General features: G+C 43.3%; 1 protein-coding gene across 1 annotated transcript; it reads right to left on the bottom strand.

Moving 5' to 3' along the window:
• Positions 1-2,891: 2,891 nt before the first annotated feature.
• gjc1 (gap junction protein gamma 1) lies at positions 2,892-4,373 on the bottom strand (the record flags this gene model as incomplete). The annotated part of the gene is made up of 1 exon (XM_083976652.1): positions 2,892-4,373. The coding sequence occupies one exon, from the start codon at positions 4,371-4,373 to the stop codon at positions 2,892-2,894; it is 1,482 nt and encodes a 493-aa protein (XP_083832778.1).
• Between the last annotated feature and the right edge of the window lie 15,386 nt (positions 4,374-19,759).

The raw sequence follows: 19,759 nt of genomic DNA, 5'->3' as shown, positions 1-19,759 counted from the left end.
ACCGGACAACGCCCAGATTGTAAAATAATATGGTGTGAAAACATCTCCAGATAGGATCCAGACTTCTGCAAGAATCTGAGATGGATCTGAATCTGATCACAGATATTGATTTTTAATATGAAATTTGACTAATCAAGGATGGACACACAACTGTTAATTTTAGGCCTCCGACGACTGGACAAACACAACAGAAGGGTTTCTGGTTTCTGGGGGCACAGTGAAGTGACGGACCGGGCTTTGGGGCACTTGTGTTCAAAGCTTTATGACTTTAGGGGTTTTGAGAAAAAGAAAAGAGTTTTGTGTTGCAGGATCTACTTTTTCTTGTTCTCAAGATGTGAGTGAGACATTCCTACTCACCTGTTTCTAATGTGCAAAACAGAGTGAGTTTGTTTTACTGCAATGACACATGATTCACATGTTATTGATAATCTGTACTGTTAATGTAGCGTTAGCCTTTAGGTCCATCACTTTTAAGTATAGGCTCTTTTTTGCATTTGCCTTTAGTTGATAGGTCAGCTGTAGAGAGACAGGAAATGGGGGAATATAACCTCCTATAACCTCCGCCAATGAGAGTGAGCGGAACCAGGAAGCGTCACTGCCCAACCAGGTGTTGTTACTCCTACAGCTCCTTAACTGAGCTGAGTGGAAAATACGAAACGCCTGAGAGCAGCTATAGTGACTTTATAGTCATTGATCGTCCTCCATACTTTCAGTTTTTCTGTCAGACCTCAGTTCGTGGGTTTGGAGGATTATGGTGTTGTTAAAAACTGGTTAAAAGTGTCCAAATGTCTGTGGTTGCAATTTATTAAGGTTTTCAAAATGACTTGAGGTTTGGTGACATAAACTATTGTGACATGAGTGAAAAACCTCAGCAGTAAATCTGAGGATGGTTTGAATCGTTTTTGTCCAACCCCTTCTCCTCTTCCTCCTCCTCTTCTTCTTCTTCTTAATCGCCACACACACACAGAGACACACATGCACACACGCACACACAGTTCAGCAGATCTCATAACAATGTTGGGAGCATCACTGTTGCTACGTACATTAAATACTGATACTGTAACATACAAGGAAATGTCTGGCTGTATTTTCTTTCTTTTCTTTTGGACGTCATTAAGTCACTGTAGCCGACATGTTAAAAAAATATACTATGTCATATTTCACATTTTCTTTTTTACAATTAGAAGGCAATTAATCAAAACACAATAACCATAAATATTCATACGAGTAATCCATTGTTTTGTTTTTTTTCTCCTCCTCCAAGAGAACTTGTTGTCTCTTCTGTGTTTATTATTATTTTTTACAAAAAATCGTCTTGAAAAAAAGAGTTTTTATATAAAAACAAAGGCTCCAACATAAAAAATCGACTCCACTTTGGAGTTTGTTCTTTTAATTCCTGTTTCAAAAAAGCAATTCACAGACCTGCAATACAAAAAAAAGAAGAAAGAGAGAGAAATAAAAGTACCTTTTATAAAAAAAGAAAAAAGGGTTGGTCTCACGTAGGCATTATTATTATTTCCACAGCTGGAGTACCATGGCCACATTATTCCAAAGCTACAAACAACCAGGCTTCATATGAGCCTGGGTATTAAAATCTTGGCACTGACACTTGCATCACACACAAACAGTGTTTGGTCTCACTATAACTATAGTAATGGCTTTTAGACCTTTTTCCATTACAAGGTTGTTGATGTTGATATCGATGTTGAAGCCTCGGAGCATCTAAGCACGTGGCACTGGGAAGACTGGAGGTGACTACAAGGCCGTCATTGTCAATAATAGAAAAGGATCATTACAGCTGGTGGATCAGTAGCATTGGCAACTGGTTATGTACTCGCCTCGCCACCAGGGGGCAGTAGACTACAAGGCAGGTGGAGCGACAGTGAAGCACTGAGCAGCCTTGTTCAGCCATGAGGAGCCAGAGATAGTGAGAGAAACTGACAAAGTTGAAGAGTGAAGGTATAAAAACTGGGTTATTTCTGCACCTTGTTAGAAAAGAAACAAGAACAAGAAGAAGAGAAACATTTTTCTTTAAGGAAATTTCGTCTAAAAATCCACCTGCTGTGCTGCAGCAGCTGGCGTAGCACTATCGTTATTAATAGTATTATCATAATTATTATCAAAAGCACACAAACAGGAAACATTTAGAAACAGAGTCACAGCAGCGTGACTGAACACTGGGATACAGACACAGAGCGACTGACAGGCCACGCCCCCTCTGGGAGGTGCGACGCCGTCACTGCGTTATGAAGTCACCATCGCTCGAGGCCTCATTTAATTGCACGTATGACGTGACGATGACGTTCCTCTGCAGTCCCCATTGACCCTTACAAACCGTGACCGTGCTTGCTTCGTTTTCACGTCACCGTCCCGAGGAAATTCGGACGCCGGAGGCAGCGACGTCTTCGCAGAGGAGCGAGCGAGGAATCGAGCTACAGGCCAAAATGTTGGGAATCGATCTGATTTTGCAAGAGGCCTCAGTATCATTCAGCGATTTCCCAAAAGCTCAGGAGGATAAAACAGGAAGACAACGGAGGTTTTGCTGCTTTCAGGAGAGCGAGACATGTAAACGACAGACTGACTGTGGCCTAAAGGATCAGTTTCGTGGTTGGTTGTGTGACGTGGTTGTTTTCAAGTTTTAGACGGCGGTGAGAGCCCAGACAAAAACGAGTTGTCAGCTGCAAACGCACCTCAGCAGAAAAAAACACACACACACACACACACATACATCTTCTCCAGCTTGCAGGATTTCTTTAAGGCACAGCGGTGTTTTCAATAATAATATCCAAGACAGATTGCAACGGCTCGTCATCCAATCTCTAATGTCGCTTCTGTATTTACACGTTTTCAGTGCACTTGTCTTTGTGTTTGGTGTTTTTTTTTAATGTTTTTTAAATCCACACCGAGGGCTTCCCTTCGCCCGACTTGCTGCTGCTGCTGTTGCTGCTGCTGCCTCCGCCGCTGCTGCCGCCCTTCCCGTGCTTGAACTTATGCTTGCGCTCTTTCTGCGGCTGCGGTTGCGACTGCGGCTGAGGTTGCGGTTGCAGTTGCGGCTGCGCCTGGATGATGTTGCTCTGCGGCTTGTCGTCCTGGTTGTCGCCGAGCTGCTCCTCGGCGCGGTGCTGCTGGCTGTACGCCTGGATCGCCGCCTCCAGCTGCTCGTGAGCTTGCTGGATCATGTCTTTGTTGAGCGCCACGCGGGCCTCCCCTCCCGTGGGGAAGTTGTCCTCGTTGCTTCCGAACTGCTGCTGCTCCTCTTGCGCGATGTTCGCCCGGTTCTGCTTGCACGCCATTTTGGCGTTGCTGAGGTCCGTGTAGGGCATCTGCTCGGGTTTGACCACGATGTTGTAGCCGGGCGGAGCGGACGGAGTGTTCCACGAGAAGGGGTAACCCACGTAATCCGCGGCCCCGTCCCCGCCCACCCCTCCCTCGGACCCCGCCTCGGGCAGCGCGCCTCCCACCGACCCCTCCACGCCCCCGTTGGCGCCCAGCAAACCCAGCTGGTACTCGTCCTCCTGAGGCGGGCAGCGGCGGCGGCGCAGGATGTCGCAGATGGAGCCGATGCCCAGGTGGAGCATCTCCCAGATGTTGAGCGCGAGGCAGAGGACGGTGACGGCGTACATGATGCGCAGGAAGATCGTCTTCTCCGTGGGCCGCGACACGAAGCAGTCGACGCTGTGCGGACACGGCTTCCCCGAGCACACGAACACGGGCGTCACGCGGAACCCGTACAGCAGGTACTGGCCGGCGAGGAACCCCGCCTCCAGGACCGTCCGGGACACCAGCTGCAGGACGTAGACCCTCATCAGCCCCTCGTCCCGAATGCGCTTGCGTCCGTCGTGCCGGACCTTGGGCCTCGGCGCGGGCTGCAGCGGATCGCGAGGCCTTTTCGGCGGCTCCATCTCCGGCACCTCGTAGATCATGGGGTCGTCCTCCTGGTCCTCCTCGGCCTCCTCGATGCCGCGGTGCTGCCGAGCTCCGAAGCAGATCTTCCGGGGCTTCCTGTGCGTGTAGCCCCCTCCTCCGGTCCGAATGGCCGCGGATCCGACTCCTCCTTTGGCTTCATCCGACCGCGCGATCTTGTTGACGGCGTAGCCCATGTACATGAGGGAAGGCATGGCCACCAGGATGATCTGGAAGACCCAGAAGCGGACGTGAGACAGGGGGGCGAAGGCATCGTAGCAGACGTTCTCGCAGCCGGGTTGGCCCGAGTTGCAGACAAACTTGCTCTGTTCGTCGTAGTAGATGGACTCTCCCCCGACGGCGGTGAGAACAATGCGGAAGACGATGAGCACGGTGAGCCACAGCTTCCCCACGAAGGTGGAGTGGTTGTGGATCTCCTCCAGCAGCCGCGTGAGGAAGCTCCAGCTCATGGTGTCGCTGGACAGTGGGGCAGACAGTGTCCCTCTCTCACCTGCTCACAGACTCTGCAAGACAAAGAGAGAAAAAAGGAGAAGAAACATGAATATATATATACCATAAATATATATTTTTTAAATGTGATCAAAGCACGCAGCAGAGCTTTGTCTGAAACTTCTCTCATGAGACTTTTATCCCTGTGGAAACGGCATTAGTTCTGCAAGTCCAGTGGCCAAATGTGAAAGGGGGCTGACATAACAATTGCCTTAATTAAAATGAGTGCTCCTCTCTGAGCTCTGGCATCATTATATCCTTAATTTGATCTGTTACTTCTTGCAGCACACACACATAGGCTCACACACACACGCTGAGTCGGGAGCTAAGTGCTACAGTGAGGCTGCTGTCAGGTTCAAGCTTTTTAGGGAATTAGACGACCAAACAGGGTGGAAAGAGGATATCCGTATTAAGGGGGGAAAAAAAATACCATCAAGCAGCGCTGAGAAGGAGGCGAAATAATCCAAATAGGGAATTTGCTATCACCCCACACACACACACACACACACACACACACGTACGTGCACACACTCGCTCACACTCGCTCACACTTTATTTAACAGCCTATCTCTTTTTGAAGAAATAAATCCTCTTAGCGAGTCTTCTTCTTCTTCTGTGTGAGGTGCAGTTTTCAGGATTGTATTAACTTGACTGGTTTGTTCTGGTTGGGAGGTAAATGGCATTGTGCTGCTGCGGAGTGTCATGCTAATGTGCACGTGCATGTTGTGCATGTGTGTGCATGTGTGTGTGAGCACAATTTAGGAATAGAGACATGTTGCCTATGTAGGTTAGATCTGGGCTCCGGGCTCCGATCAGCAGGTGGCCCCCGCGGACGGGCAACGGGCCGATGGAGCGGGACTCAGGCACCAGACCCACATTAGCTCAGGCACTGGAGCTGAACCCAAACACTGCAGGGCCACTTCTGTAGTGGGGGTGTGTGTGTGTGTGTGTGTGGGAGTGTGAATGTGAGTTTGAGTGTGACACCTCCACAGAACTTTTTCCTCCCTTATGAAGCTGCAGCATGGCGCATGGCTTATTGTCAGCTCGACTGAGAGGAAAATCCAACCATGAATAGTAGCTTAGGTTTGGGTTTAAAGGGCTTCCAGGGACGATATCCTTACCAAGCAGGTTGAGAGCTTATATAGTGTGAGAGAGCCGGAGCTGCAGCGAGAGGGAAAAAATACTCGCTGGAGGAGACGACAAGCAGCAGCTCCACTGCAAAAACTCAAAATCTTACCAAGAATATTTGTCTTATTTCTAGTCAAAATGTCACTTCTAGTCAAAACAAATCAAATTATACTCAAAATAAGACTTGTCACATAAAAATGACCTTGTTTATAGACACTTTTTACTTCTTTCAAGCATATTTTCACTAGTGGAGCAAGTTTTTCTTTCTTACGTATTACAAGCACAAAAAACCTGCTTTCGCTGGCAGATTTTTCTACTTATTTCAAGTGAAAATTTGTTTGAAACAAGTGAAAATGATCGAAAAACAAGTTATCTTAAGTGGAAAGAGATTAGTTTTGACTAGAAATTATACATTTTGACAAGAAATAAGACAAATATTCTTGGAATGATTTTGAGTTTTTGCAGTGCAGTCCTCTGCTTTGTGTCTCCAGTGGAAGCAGGGAGGGCGGGATGTTTTAGAGAAGCCTTGAAGCAATGAAACATGTGCTGAGTATTGATCACTGTGACCATACAAGGACATGTGGAGGGACACAGGAGGAGGGAGATGTCAGGAATCCTTTTGTGTGTACACTGTATCTTCTGCACACACACACACACAGAGAGAAAGACACACACAGACAGACACAGAGTTTGCATTATTGCTGTGTGAGTGCACGGCTGCCTGAACCGTGCAATCGGACTAAAAAAGTGAGTGACGTGGCTGTGAGTAAGCAGCACATGGTCTCAGCAGCAGAGGAGTGAGAGGCTGCCACAAGCGAACACACTCATCGCCCGTGTGTGTGTCGTGTCCTTCCTCCGTCCAGCTCCGTCTGACTTTTCCCACATTACATCACCAGAGTTTCTTTACGTAACTTTTACTGTGCCGCAGACAAACGGACGGACGGATGGACGGCTGTAAAGGTTAAACTCTCTGCACTGTGTGATATAATAGAGAAGCTGTTAAATGTACTACAACTTTTGTTTATTTGCAGTATTTTTTTAAAGGTTTTGAATTGAGTATTTGTTATGTAGAGGATTGTACAGTGGCCCAGGGAGGTCAAAACACTACAGCTAAAGAAATCACATGCAAATGAACAAACAAGGAAGTTAAAATAACTTAAGAAGTCACAATTGGGAATATTTGTTTTGTTTGCATGTCTTTTCTGAATTTTGCAGTTTATTGAACTCTTTGGGCCACCGTACTACAATATATTTTTGTGATGTGCTCTTTTTTGCATTCACTCTTTCATGCACCTGTTAAGACTCTTTGCTTCGGTTGTTTTTAAAGGAAACACCCTTTCATATCTTAAACCCCTTTAACATTCACTTTTCTGTACGTGTCCATTCACACATTTTGCTTTGTTTCTCTCTCACTGTCAATTATCAAACCCATAATTGAGTTCGACATGTTTTGTGTCAAACTTTGAGATCTCCAATAGAATCCAAAATGAACTTCTGCAGGTTTTTTGTCCTACATTTTGCTGCACAAAACAACAAAAACAACAAAACTTTAAAATGAACCTCAAGCACAAAACAAAACTGGCCAGTATCCTACAAAAAAAAAAGCATGCACTGACTGTGCTCAACACATCTGTGCAGCTGCTGGAGACTCGGAGCTTGCACGACCACGACCATGATGATGATGATGATGAAGACGTCTACTTGTGCTTCCTCCCTGGAGTTCCTCGGCTCGACTGTCACGCTCCCTCCTGAGCAGCAGAGAGACGCCCGGCACAACAGCTGCCTGAGCTTCATACTCTACTGCTACCTCAGCCACATATAACCTGGCATTTTGCTTTCTCATTCAATTTGCGTCTGCGGGAGCTAGTGGGGCAGTTAGGGGTAAGAAGCTGACTCTGTGCATTAAGTTACCGAGGTGAGTCAGCGTCCCGAATAGCACCGCACGGATGGAGCGAGGCAGGTTTTTCTCTCTTGTTACTTTGACGATGAGGAATGAACAGCTAATTGGCGGAAATCACGTCACATGTGAGAAGAAACAAAAACAACACAAAAACAAAGAGCAGACTCTGGTTCCAAAGTCAGAAAAAAAAGAAAAAAAGGAAGCAATGACAAAGAAAATCCCCTCCAGTCTGATCTCACGGGGTTTTTTATATAATAGGAGACGGTTAATGAGCTTTGAAAGGGAATCACATTCAGGATCAATGGCTCTGTAGCCGTCAGCCCCAAAGGTCACGACCGTGGAACAGGGTCATCAAAGCATCGGTTACTTCACAGGCCGTGACGACGAGTAGCTGGAAGCTCGTAGCTCGTAGTTCGTACCAGAGGAGCACGAGGCCAAAGGTCAACAAGATCAGAGCCTTCGGGGTTGAAGCCTCCGTGCACGTCACTGAGTCAAACAGACAGTTACAGACACACGGAGCGTCACTGCAGGGATCCCCTCAGTCACTGGCTCTCATCCCGCCAGAGCTAGATATAGTACACACACGCAAACACACGCACGTTAACACACACACGTGCAAGAGCCTCGAAAAGCATGTGGTGTAAAGCCGCAAACAGAAAAGCTGCACAACCATGAGAAACAGTGAAGGGAGGTTGGCTGAGGTGCTGCTCGTTCACCGCACTGACTCATCATGTGAACGCAGCACCGCAGCTGCAGAGACACGAGCTGGAGAGGTGGGGGGAGGAGGGGGGGGGGGGGGGGGGGCAGGGACGGGGACACCAGAGGTATGATGAAGAAACTCTACCATAGGACAAACTGCAGGTGGACGGAGGTTGTGATTGCATAACAGGGAGTTGCTGTATCATCCAGGGGAGCTACAGTCTGCAACAGGTGCAGGTGCAGCTCAGGTGAACAACCAGGTCTCAAACACACAACACCGACACGACAGAGAAATGAAACACTAAATAAAGAGGAAGCTTTAGAGATAAGGTGTCAGGATTTCTTTATTTAAACACACGTAAACATAGTTATTTACAAGTGAAGACCTTGATGTTTCCTTATGGTTTAGTTTATGTCTAAAAGGAGAAAAGGTGTTTGCGCTCTTGCTCACTGTCCAAAAAAAAACAACCTCTTTTCAGGTGCATAGGCCAACAAACAAAAGCTTGCACACTGATCAAAAATGGGAATGTCCACCAGAGATGGACAGATGCAGCAAACATTTAATGGTCCATCAAAAAACAACAAAAAAGTGCAACCATGGTGATAAAATGAAATAAATAAATCCATCAATCTCTGGTGGACATTCCCATTTTTGATCAGTGTGCGAGCTTTTTGCTCCAGTTGCTCTTAGTTTATGTCTAACCAGGAGATATCTTGATGTTAAATGGTGACTATAGGGGGAAACTAACCTTAACCTTAACTTTTCTGGAATCTCTCTAAACATTTGTACCAACGTGTGATGTTTCAATGATGATTTCTGATGCAGATATTCGTGGCCTTTATAAGAATTATTTTGAATATATAGGAAAAGACCGATTATATTATAAATAAATGAATAACGACTCCTCCACTGTGTTCTTAAATATATAAAAATGTACACATGCTGAAGACGAGGCATGAGTATGTACAGAGGTCAGAGGTCAGCATCATGACGGCCTGAGAGGAAAAAAAAATCTTAATAAAGACTTAATGAGCTGCAGCGTGAATAAAGAGGGAGTTTAATAATTCCCCTCCGTCCTCCGCCTCTAAACTGTTTGTCTGCATATTCACGCTCTGATACAGTGCGCACAGATCACTGTATAAACAAACATACACACAAGAACAAAGCCACATTCATATTAATAAAGGCCGGCCGGTCGGCTGGCGGCGGTCTGGATAATGAATGTAGCTACTGTAAATGGTAGAAATAAAAGCTGTAATGAGTTTATATAAGGCCGACAGATTTATGAAGCCGTGTGGACGAGTGAAGCAAACAAACGAAGCTCCAGTGGTGGACAGTAACGGAGTAAATTTACTTGAGTACTGTACTTAAGTACATATCCAGAGGATTTGTACTTTACTTGAGTATTAGATTTCTTTGGTACTTATTACTCTTACTTGAATACATTTCCAAGACAAATATTTTTACTTTTACTCGAGTTAATTTCTAGGAAGGCTGAAAAGTACTCGTTACTTTCAGGTCTGCTCTTTTTCTCTTTTTTTTTTTTCTAAAATACTATTGGACACAAGCTGTGTTTGTCAAAGAAGGAAACCCTAACCCCTAAAAGCAGCACATCACTGCAGCTGGTTTCAAAGAGTTAATTCTCAGAAACAAGAGTTAAAAGCTCATTTAGAAAAAATTATAGTAATTCATTGATGTGAAAAATAAGAAATTTACTCTTACTCTTACTTTTACTTAAAGCAGAAGTAAGTGGTCTGGTCGTTTTCGCTAATGCTGCGTTCCAGGCAGGCTTTTGAAATCGTAAATTACAGCTTCAAGTCACAACTTACGACTTTGTAGCGTTCCAGGCAACCCACTCGTGTTTTTCCGACCTGTTTTACCTGTGAAAGTCACTATAACGGCCACTCGTAACTTCCGACCGGTGAACTCGTACCAGATCGAACTGGTACGACTTCACAGGTCGGAAAAATACGAGTTTCCTTGAACGCACCATAACAGTCCTTGTCCCTACGTCGCCACATTCACGGCGTCCCTTGGCTGCACACACAGCCCTGCATGCCGTTCTCTCTCCTCATTGGATAAAAACTGTAGGATACGATAAATGTTTTCTCTTCGGCTCAGAGCAGAGCAGAGGGACTGACAGACCCGTGTTTCAGACCAAACACTCTATGTAAGTGATTGCTGAAGATATAACTATTTAAGACTTATATTAACACAAATATATCACTTACTTCTGCTTTAAAGTAAATTGTACTTTTGGATACTAAAGTAGCTTTAAAAGCAAGTACTTTTTTACTCTTACTGGAGTAACATGTCGACTGAGCTACTTTTACTTGTAACAGAGTACATTTTGACCAGTAGTATTTGTACTCTTACTCAAGTACTGGGGTCGAGTACTCTGTCCATCTCTGCGAAGCTCCAACGTGAAACTATCATCTGACAGAATATGAAGTTTAAAGCTCAGCTGCGTGCATCAGTCCAGGCTTCAGGGAACTGATCGATGAGCAATTACATCTTTAATGAGTGATTGTAAAGCTCAGCTCAGACTCGTGATCCGATCTGTGTTTAAAACTCTCCTCCTCCTCCTCCTCCTCCTCCTCCTCCTCCTCTCACACACTTTCATATGATCGTGATCATGTTCAGTGGTTCGTCTCAGACTTTTTAACGATTGAAACGATTCTCCAGCTTCTATCTCCATCATCATAATGACACAACTCTCCTCCTCCTCCTCCTCCCTCCACATGATGTTATATCGAGCCCTTCAGCTTTCAGTCATTAAACTCCAGCGAGCAGTTCAGTGTAATAAACTGATTTCTACGCTGTCTCATTAAATTTGCAGGAGATTCGTGAATTCTGTAAAATGAAAGTCCTTTTTTTCTTAGCACAGGTGAGCAACATGTGCTGCAGTGATTTTTTTTAACTACATCAACTGAGACCAAAGTGCTCAGTCGGTGAGAATCTATGCGTCTCTCTTGTATATGTGTCCATATGATACAAGATTTAGTCGGATTATAACGTTTTAATTAGGTTCTGATCAATTAGGAGATTCTGAGCTTCAAAGTTTTTGCAGTAGAAATCTGTGAAGCAGCTCAAACGTCCCACATGTCTTCTACAGGTGCAAAATCTCAATACTATCAGATGGATGTTGCACCAAATCAAACGATACAAGATACAAGAACTCTCATTTCTAATTATAAGGTATTTTTTCTTTTCAAACACTTTGCTCCTCATGTGTTTTTAAAAATCACATAAATGTTATATCAGTGTGTCGACGTGACAAAATGAATGTATTTCATTAAACTTTTTCATGACATGACTTGGCTTCATGACAAATCATCATTTCAATCATTTGAATGTTTTTTTTTTGCAGATTAAAGTACAAAGTTCGATGGTGGTTCATAATTTGTCTGACACAGAGGACAAGTTATTCATTATTTATATTCATTACAATCCAATTATTCATGAAATTATACGTCTTTAGGTTTTCTGATAAATCTGATTTTATTTTTTTCAGTGAGTCAGTGTTACAAAGACGAAGAATCAGATTGGGCGTCCTGTTTGTGTTCTATGTGCTGATTGGCTCAGAATTACAACCTTAAGAGTTCAAATTTGACGCTAGAACTTTTTTTTTTAATCAAGATATGGCATCCAAGAGAAAAAATACTTTGCACATCTATTTGTTGGAAATATGCGTAAGAGAGGGACAAGTAGATCCTCAAATGTTTTGAATTTACAGACTCCCACACACTGTTACACTTGCACAAAAACTTTTAATGACCGCAACGTTTCGGTCCTGTGACCTTCTCCAGGCAAAACCTTTCTTTTTTTGCCTGAGGAAGGTCACAGGACTGAAACGTTGCAGCCATTAAACGTTTTTGTAACAGTGTGGGCGTCTGTTAGATAAAGAGTCCAAAATATGCATATCAATGAAACACGACATCTAATATGAGATTTCACAGAATAAAAAATGTTTGATTAACTCTAAATGCCAGGTAGAGGCTGATGCCACTCACATGTAGCATAGGGCGCTAACTGACATAAAAACATGACAGCACTTGAATATGTAGTCCGCACTGGTTTTATGCAACATGCAAAACTGGGAGATTCATTTTTTTCCTGCAGGATTTCACTCAATAGAAAATGAAAAGATGAAATAACAACAGCAGCGTCAATAAAAACCACAGAGAGGTGAGAGAATCACTGAATAAACTTCACACCTTAAACGCTCTGCTATCACAGCAGGGTGGTTGGGCTCAGGTGATGAGGTGCTAAAGCCGAGAATTACACGACAGCCTTTACTAGTGTCAAAGCTGAATCTTAATGAGAGTGAGAGGAAGAGAGAAAGAGAGAGAGAATGAGAAAGAAAGAGAGGAAAAAGGTTAATTACGCTGCTAGCTTCAAAAACTCATGCAGTGTGAAAGAGTCACAGTTTTACATTTTATGACAAAGGAAAAAATCCTCAATGTAAATTTAATAGGAGCTGATCCCAGACCGAAACCGGCCTCAGCGCTGTGCAGAGATGTAATTTTCTGCCTTTGTAAAGCTTAATCACATTTTTTTAATAGAAGACATAGAAGAAAAGACACCTTTTTTTTTTTTTTTTAAATGGACAATGCAGCTAATAAAAATATGTCACCTGTCAAACTATTGTCATCCAGATGTTAATTAATGAATCAATTAAAGATTCAATCAAAGAAAGAGCAACAGTGGAGGAAACATCACAGAGCTGTTCCTCTGACTGTCTATTGTTGGGGGGTAACACACACACACACACACACACACACACACACACACACACCCTCCCTCAGGCTTCACCTCCTGCAGCTCCCACCTTGTCCCACACAGGCTGCACAGATCAAACTAATCTGCTCACACACAGTAGCTGGCTGCACATCTGTCCACCACCAAAAGCCCCCACACTCTCCCCCACCCCTCTGGATTGTTATATGTGGGTTAAACCGTGGCTCAGAGACCCCACCGGAAAAGAAAAAGCAAAAAAAAAACAAAAAACCTGCAAATTTTGTGTGGATAAAAAAAAGGTCAAAGCCTTCTCTGGTGGATTGACAATACGAGTAGAGATAAATACCATAACGCTGCTGTGGAGGCAAAACGCTCGGCTTACAGTAAAGAGCACAGGGGGGGTTTGGATGTAGTGGTTCCCCTTCTCCTGCAATGAAGGGCTGGATAAGCTCCTTTGTTCAGCACTCAGAGATATTCAACCAAAAAAAAAGAAAATCCAACACAGCTAAAAATGGATTCCTTATCATCATTTTCTAGTTGTCTGCTTTTTTTTTTTTTTTCTGGGCTACAAATTTGTCCCCGACGTGATTAAAAAAACATGCTCTCGCTCAGAGTGACTGCATGTGCATTAAGCCGAGTTCACCCACTGAAGGTTATCAGAGTTGTTAATCGTATCCATTTCATTGGCTAATCTCTACCAGATTGTACACACATACACACACAAACACACAAAAAAAACACACAAACACACACGCATACGGACGTGAAACTTACTTTGCAGAGTGATCAACGTGCATATGTGCACCATGAAACACAAATAAACCACAGATTCCTCGGGAGGAGACGGAGGAGCTGAGAGTGAAGGCCTCCAACCACCAGGAGAGAGTTCACATCAGGGATGAAAAAACAGAAAGTGCTGAAGAACTTCTGGTCAAAACGTGGGAGACTCTTGTGAGACGAGGACGACGTCTTTAGCTGGGATGGATGAGTGAGTTCAGCGTGACGTGGAGTTCGTGGGAAACTAAAAATTCCCTCATTAACAGTGTCCGAAGGGAAGAAACGTAACAGAAAAGCAGTTCCATATGTTACAGGAAGAAGCTCTGAGGCGACAGCAGCAGCAGCAGCAGCAGCAGCAGCTTCTCTCTTCTTCTTTTACTCCTTCTCTGTTGTGCATCTGTGCATCAACGTGAGTGAAAACGACTTTTCTCGCCTAAGAAATAAAACTTCTCCAGAACCAAACACATACACATGCATACATACATACACATGCATACACACAGGCTGCAAAGTAAAATCAAAAGTGATGATGAAGCAGCATGTACTCACTAGACGACAGGTACCGTGTCCTTTGTCTGTTGCCGTCACAACCTGAGGCCTCTCATCTCCTCATCTCCTCATGTCGTCTCCTCGTCTCACTTTCCCTTCTTTACATAGCTCTTAACCTCGGGTGACATCAAACGGCCCTGACCTAAAAATCAACAACGGCATCCCCGGCAAACAAAAATAAAAAAACAAAAAAAAACAAAAAAACAAAACAAACAGACCTGAAAACAAAAAACCCGCAGCTCGGCGGCCGATCCCTGATGAAGCGCCTCAGTGTGTGTGCTTAACCAAGTGTGAGCGCTTCCTGAAAGGGAGAGGAAGGAGCGAGGGAGAGGCAGAGCATCTTGCCTCCTCTCTCCCTGTGGTGAACACTCTCACAATGGTCCTCACTTACCCCCTCATCCCCGCAGAACTGGGTCACGGCTGGGGGGGGGGAGGATGGGTGTGTGTGTGTGTGTGTGTGTGTGTTGTTATGTGTGGTGGTGGTGATGAGAGGATGAGGTGGTGGTGGTGGTGGTGGTGGTGGGAGGTTTTAATAGCCCTTGAAGGGGTGAAGGGAGGGTGAAGTCAGGCAGTGATGGAGGGAGGGGGAGGAGGAGGAGGAGAGGTGGATGTGACTCTGTGACCTCTGGGCACCGACGATGACGAGGAAGCGGAGGAGGAGGAGGAGAGGGTGAGCAATTAGAGAACGGGTCTTTGTGGGGTTTTTTATAACCTTGTTATGATGCATCTGAGGTGGAGTCATTTAAAAAGTGAAAGATGTTCTGTCTTTGAAATGTTTCATGTTAAGACTCTACAGGTCCACACACAAAACACACACCACATTACATATGTTTGCATGAGTGTATGTTAGATGTACAGTATGTCTTGTCCTGGTGTGTAGTGGTGTTTCATATACTGTAAATGATATAGTGAGTTGGTCCTTGAATGGACCAAATTTTGTCGCATGTTCTTATGCACTGACGATAAAGAATCTTGAATCTTTGTATCTTGTGACCGGTCGGCAAAGAGGAAAATGAAAAACAACGATATACGCATGGGTTTGATTTGATGTCACAAAATGTCAACGTTTTGTACGGTCAGATTTAGAGGAGCAGTAACATCTGTGCAAACTACAGACTGTGAATGAAAACCAACAGGTTTCTGAAGCTCAGAGTCAGGACGTCTACATGCACAGCTTAATCGAGCTATGCTCAAGATTCGATTTTGGCGTCTCATCGGACTTCCCAGTTTATATGCAACAGAGAAAATCGAATAACTGGCGGTGTCCGACTCTTCAGGCGGCGATATGCGTTTCTGCAGGTTAATACGGCCCCCTGTCCTGTTGACTTTTCTTTCACATATAAAAAACTGGATATAAACAATTTACAGTCCCCAACCAGAACTGCCTAACTTAAACAAGTGGAGTTATATAAAAGTTCCGTATAGTCGTAATGAAGGAGGAAATGTTTGAAATGTTTGAGATGTTTGACATGCTAATTCTATGAAGACTGACTCAGCGTTGGAGACTCACTCTGGTGGTCAGGAGAGGAATTGCAGCTGCAGCTCCTTCATGCGTGATGCTTCATAATTCAGCCTCAGAGGTTGACGCTTATTGGTGCAAACAGAGCTAAACATTTTAAACATGTTTCTTTGAAAATATCTGTGAACTTTAATCAACAACTTTTTGATGGGAACATCTATATATACCCCAGAGGATGGGATGTGCTCTAAGCCACTTGACCACTCGGCCACCCCCATTCTCTTAGTTTGTTTTTCATGAAGCTGTTTTAAACTGGATGGAGTTCCTTTAAATGTGGAGCAGATGTTCCCCTGAGGACAAACTGAAATAACTTTGGTGATTCCCCGATAATTCAGGTCAGAATAAGTTCAATTTGTCAAACAGTTTCCATTATGACCAGAACAAGTAGCTGCAAGAAGACGAGGCGTTCAGATCCTCCTCAGCTCTAACAGACTTTATGAAGATCAGTGCTGATACCTTCACTGCCCTCTGGAAGTTTAACTATTGTTCAGCATCAAGTGTCATTCCTCTGCAGAGATGGAAAAATGCAGGTTAACTTTGATTTATCTTGTTTTTATATCACTTTGTTCCCGTATCACAGCTTCTGGAAACGTTCAGATGCTCAGAGGACTAGTTTTTTCAATCTTTTTTTATTCTAATGAACAATAGAAAACTCACGATTAGGTCCTTTAAAGGGAAAACTATGCAGTCCGGCTGCTTTTTCATTGTTTTGCTGCTAACCCTCCTCCTTCTAAAGCCGGCGAGAAAGCAATCCATGGAGCGGAGGATAACGCTATATATCATATATGCTTAACAGTGTGTATATTTGTGTAGTCTTATCTGCCATAAACAAGAGATTATGGATTATGGAGCATGTTTGTGTTGTGAGGCGCTGATCTTACAAGGTTGTTTTTCTTGGCCAAGAGCCTCCATTCTCCCTGTAACAAGTCATTTAACCATCACAGTTACTTTAAGGCTGTAAATTAAGGTAAAATCTTGCATAGTTCCTCTTTAATAAATCATAAAAAACATGTTTTATGTTCTTTTATGTATTTCATGTGTAAAAAAGTACAAAGCAAATAAAGTTTAAAGGACCATCTGAGGGTCCAAAGGGTTATTGGAGTTATATTTTTTTCCCCAGTACCAGTTGGACAACTCTGGCAGCGAGCGCTTGAACCGAGTGTCAAAGTGTAAGTAATAATTGATGTCCAACATGCTGCCTGTTGCCGATGCCAGTGCCGATCTGTGGCCCTGGAGAGAAAGTGAAGGAGCTGCCAACTGTCGGAGAGGAAGAGTTGGAGTCGGATCATGAAGTCATGAGAGGACACGGTGAACTAACTCTGAGAGATAAAAGTTAGAATACATCCACATAATCAGCTCACCCTGCTCGGCCCGGTGCTAAATGTTTTATGTCAACCATATAGCACAGTGCCTGCAGAGCTATACAGAGGGAGGGGATGGTTATTATCCTCCTGCTGCCTCCCTCCTGACCTCTCGTGGAGCCGTAATCACGCCAACGCCGCGAACAATGAAAAAGATGCTCGTTTTGATATCGTCCAAATCCAAAATTAAAGGGCCCGAGCTCTTTCCTTATCTCCGTCTTCTTCTTCGGAGCCGACCGGTTTCCTATCCCCAAATTTCACAGATCATGCGCTGAGTATAAATCCTCTTTAAATTCATATCATGTCGCTCAAAGTCAAAGTCTCACTTCCTGTTTAATGTACAGCTCCTTTTCTTTTGATAAGTAGTGAGACGATGTATTATTTTTCTTTTCGGACGTCGTGTCGTCTCGGTAATAACCCTGAATAATTTGACTCATCTCGTCTTGATGATGGACAGCTACTGTAGATGGGAAGATGGCGCTGATGCTGATGTTGACGACAGTGATGATGATTATTTAAAACCATCACACACACTCACACACACACACAGACCAATGCACACAGCCATAATATGAGCACTAAGGAGGATGATGGCAGTGATTCTCCATCAATCAGACTAAAGAGTTTGACAGCAGATTAAAAAATCTCCAAATTATGATCAAACTCCAACTTGTGAGAAAAACTAAATCACTTTGTCAGGAACTTTTCTAATCTGTGTGTGAGTGTGTGTGTTTGTTTATGTCACACTGGAGGCCATCTTTGCAGACTCAGCCCTCACACGGACAGTGATGATTTATTACTTTTTATTTTCTGCTGATGTGAAGTGGAACCAGTCACTGTCACCACCTGTCACTGACACTGCGGAGCTTCTGACTGCAGATTAACAGCCGGGTCCCCAGTTCAAGTCTTACATAAAGATGTAACGTGGAAGAAGTGCAACACACGTGTCACCTGCAAACGGACATATTATTAACACATTTAATACTGTACATCTTCTGGATATTAAATTTTTATGGGAAATTCTCATAGATTCATGTTTCCTGTATAAAATATTATGTGTTAACATGTATTATTAACATTATGCATGTAATTCACTTCTATGAGGTTAATAAAATAATGTTTTTCAATCTTTTTCTTATATGTTGCGCATTAGTTTTAAAACATCCAACTTCTGTACCCTATAATATATTATACTGAGAGGCTTTGGGGTGGATATGTATTTATATACAGGCCTATATGTATATATAAAGTGAGTTCATGACCTTACACTGTAAATTGTCTTCAGATGGGTTTTATGATTTGGCACAGTACAAGTGAAAGTGAATTGAATGGGACGTCTACGTTAATAATAATAATTGTTTTCTATTTGTATAGTCTGGTTGTATACTGTAGTAGGTCAATAATGTTAAATTGTTTACTTTTCATGTATATATATATATTATTTTACTTGAATGGATATTTCATATATGGAAATAAAATTTTTAAGTGCACTGTCGATGGGTGTCGTTCTTTCATAATGCAATGTACAAATTGAGACACTGAGAGAATTAGAAATAAAATAAAATTGTGAGTGAAGATCTTAAAAAACAGAATTAAAAAATGAATCAGTTACTATGAGTACAAACAGTAGATTTAAAGAAGAGATAGTGTGGTTTAGAGTTGGACTCTTGATGTCTAATCAATAAGAAAGGGGTGATAGATTATTGATTCAGTGGAAACTCTTGCAGGAATCTGGATCATATCTGTAGATTTACTCTGAAATCTTCTCTGGTTTCTGTGGGTATTTTGTTTAGTGTCTGTGATCTGTCATCGAGCACATGCAGCTAAAACTGATTGGATCTAATTCATGAGCAGAAGAAGATGATGATGATGAACTGGACTGCAGCCTGGTGGCCATTGATCTGCTCTTAGATTATAGGTGGAGTTTATTTGGACCGAGTGTGAGACAGGAGGAAGGATGAACTGTTATCTATTAATCTGTCTCTTCTCCTCCTCTTTTTCCTCCCTGGGGAAAAAAAGTCCCACGAATAAAACAACAAGTTTTTCAGCCTCTAATGTGTAAAAACTGAGCTTTAGTCCACGCTGCACATCATCAGAGTGTGTAAAACAGCAGTAAAGACACAGGTGGTGTGTGTTATACTTAGTCTTATGCTAAAAAGAAACACAGACCTTTTATTTTCCCACAGCAACTTGGCACAAAAAACTATTTATCTGAACTGTAAATCTGTCTAAAAGAAACATTTATATCCTGAGTACATAAAAAAAACAGCCTTCAAATAACCATGCACCCTTCCAACATGTCATAAATCAGATGGACCGAGGAGACCGGTTGGGGCTTGGTTTGCTTCAACTCCCATAATCCTTCAGCCTGTCTGCCTATATAAGCCCAAGCTAATTTGGCTCATTTGACCAGTGCATCATCCATGTAAACATCAAAGCGCTTTAAGACGATTGCCTGAGTGACACTGACACATCCGTCAGCTGTATTTATTCCCCGTCATCTTCTCTTCCTTCACAATGTGGCTCCACTCACTCAGGACATTTACACAAATCTCTCATTTCCAGAGCTGCAGACTGACAAGTGGCTATTGATGTTGCTTTAAGAGCTGAGATGGCGCTGTCATCATTAAAAGAAAAAAAAAAAAAGGACTTAAAGTTGAAGTGTGACAAGA

The sequence above is a fragment of the Trachurus trachurus genome (genome assembly GCF_905171665.1).
Source record: "Trachurus trachurus genome assembly, chromosome: 8".
Classification (NCBI taxonomy): Eukaryota; Metazoa; Chordata; class Actinopteri; order Carangiformes; family Carangidae; genus Trachurus; species Trachurus trachurus.
Note: the sequence above shows the minus strand (reverse complement) of the source record. Positions and strands in the feature narration are given on the sequence as shown.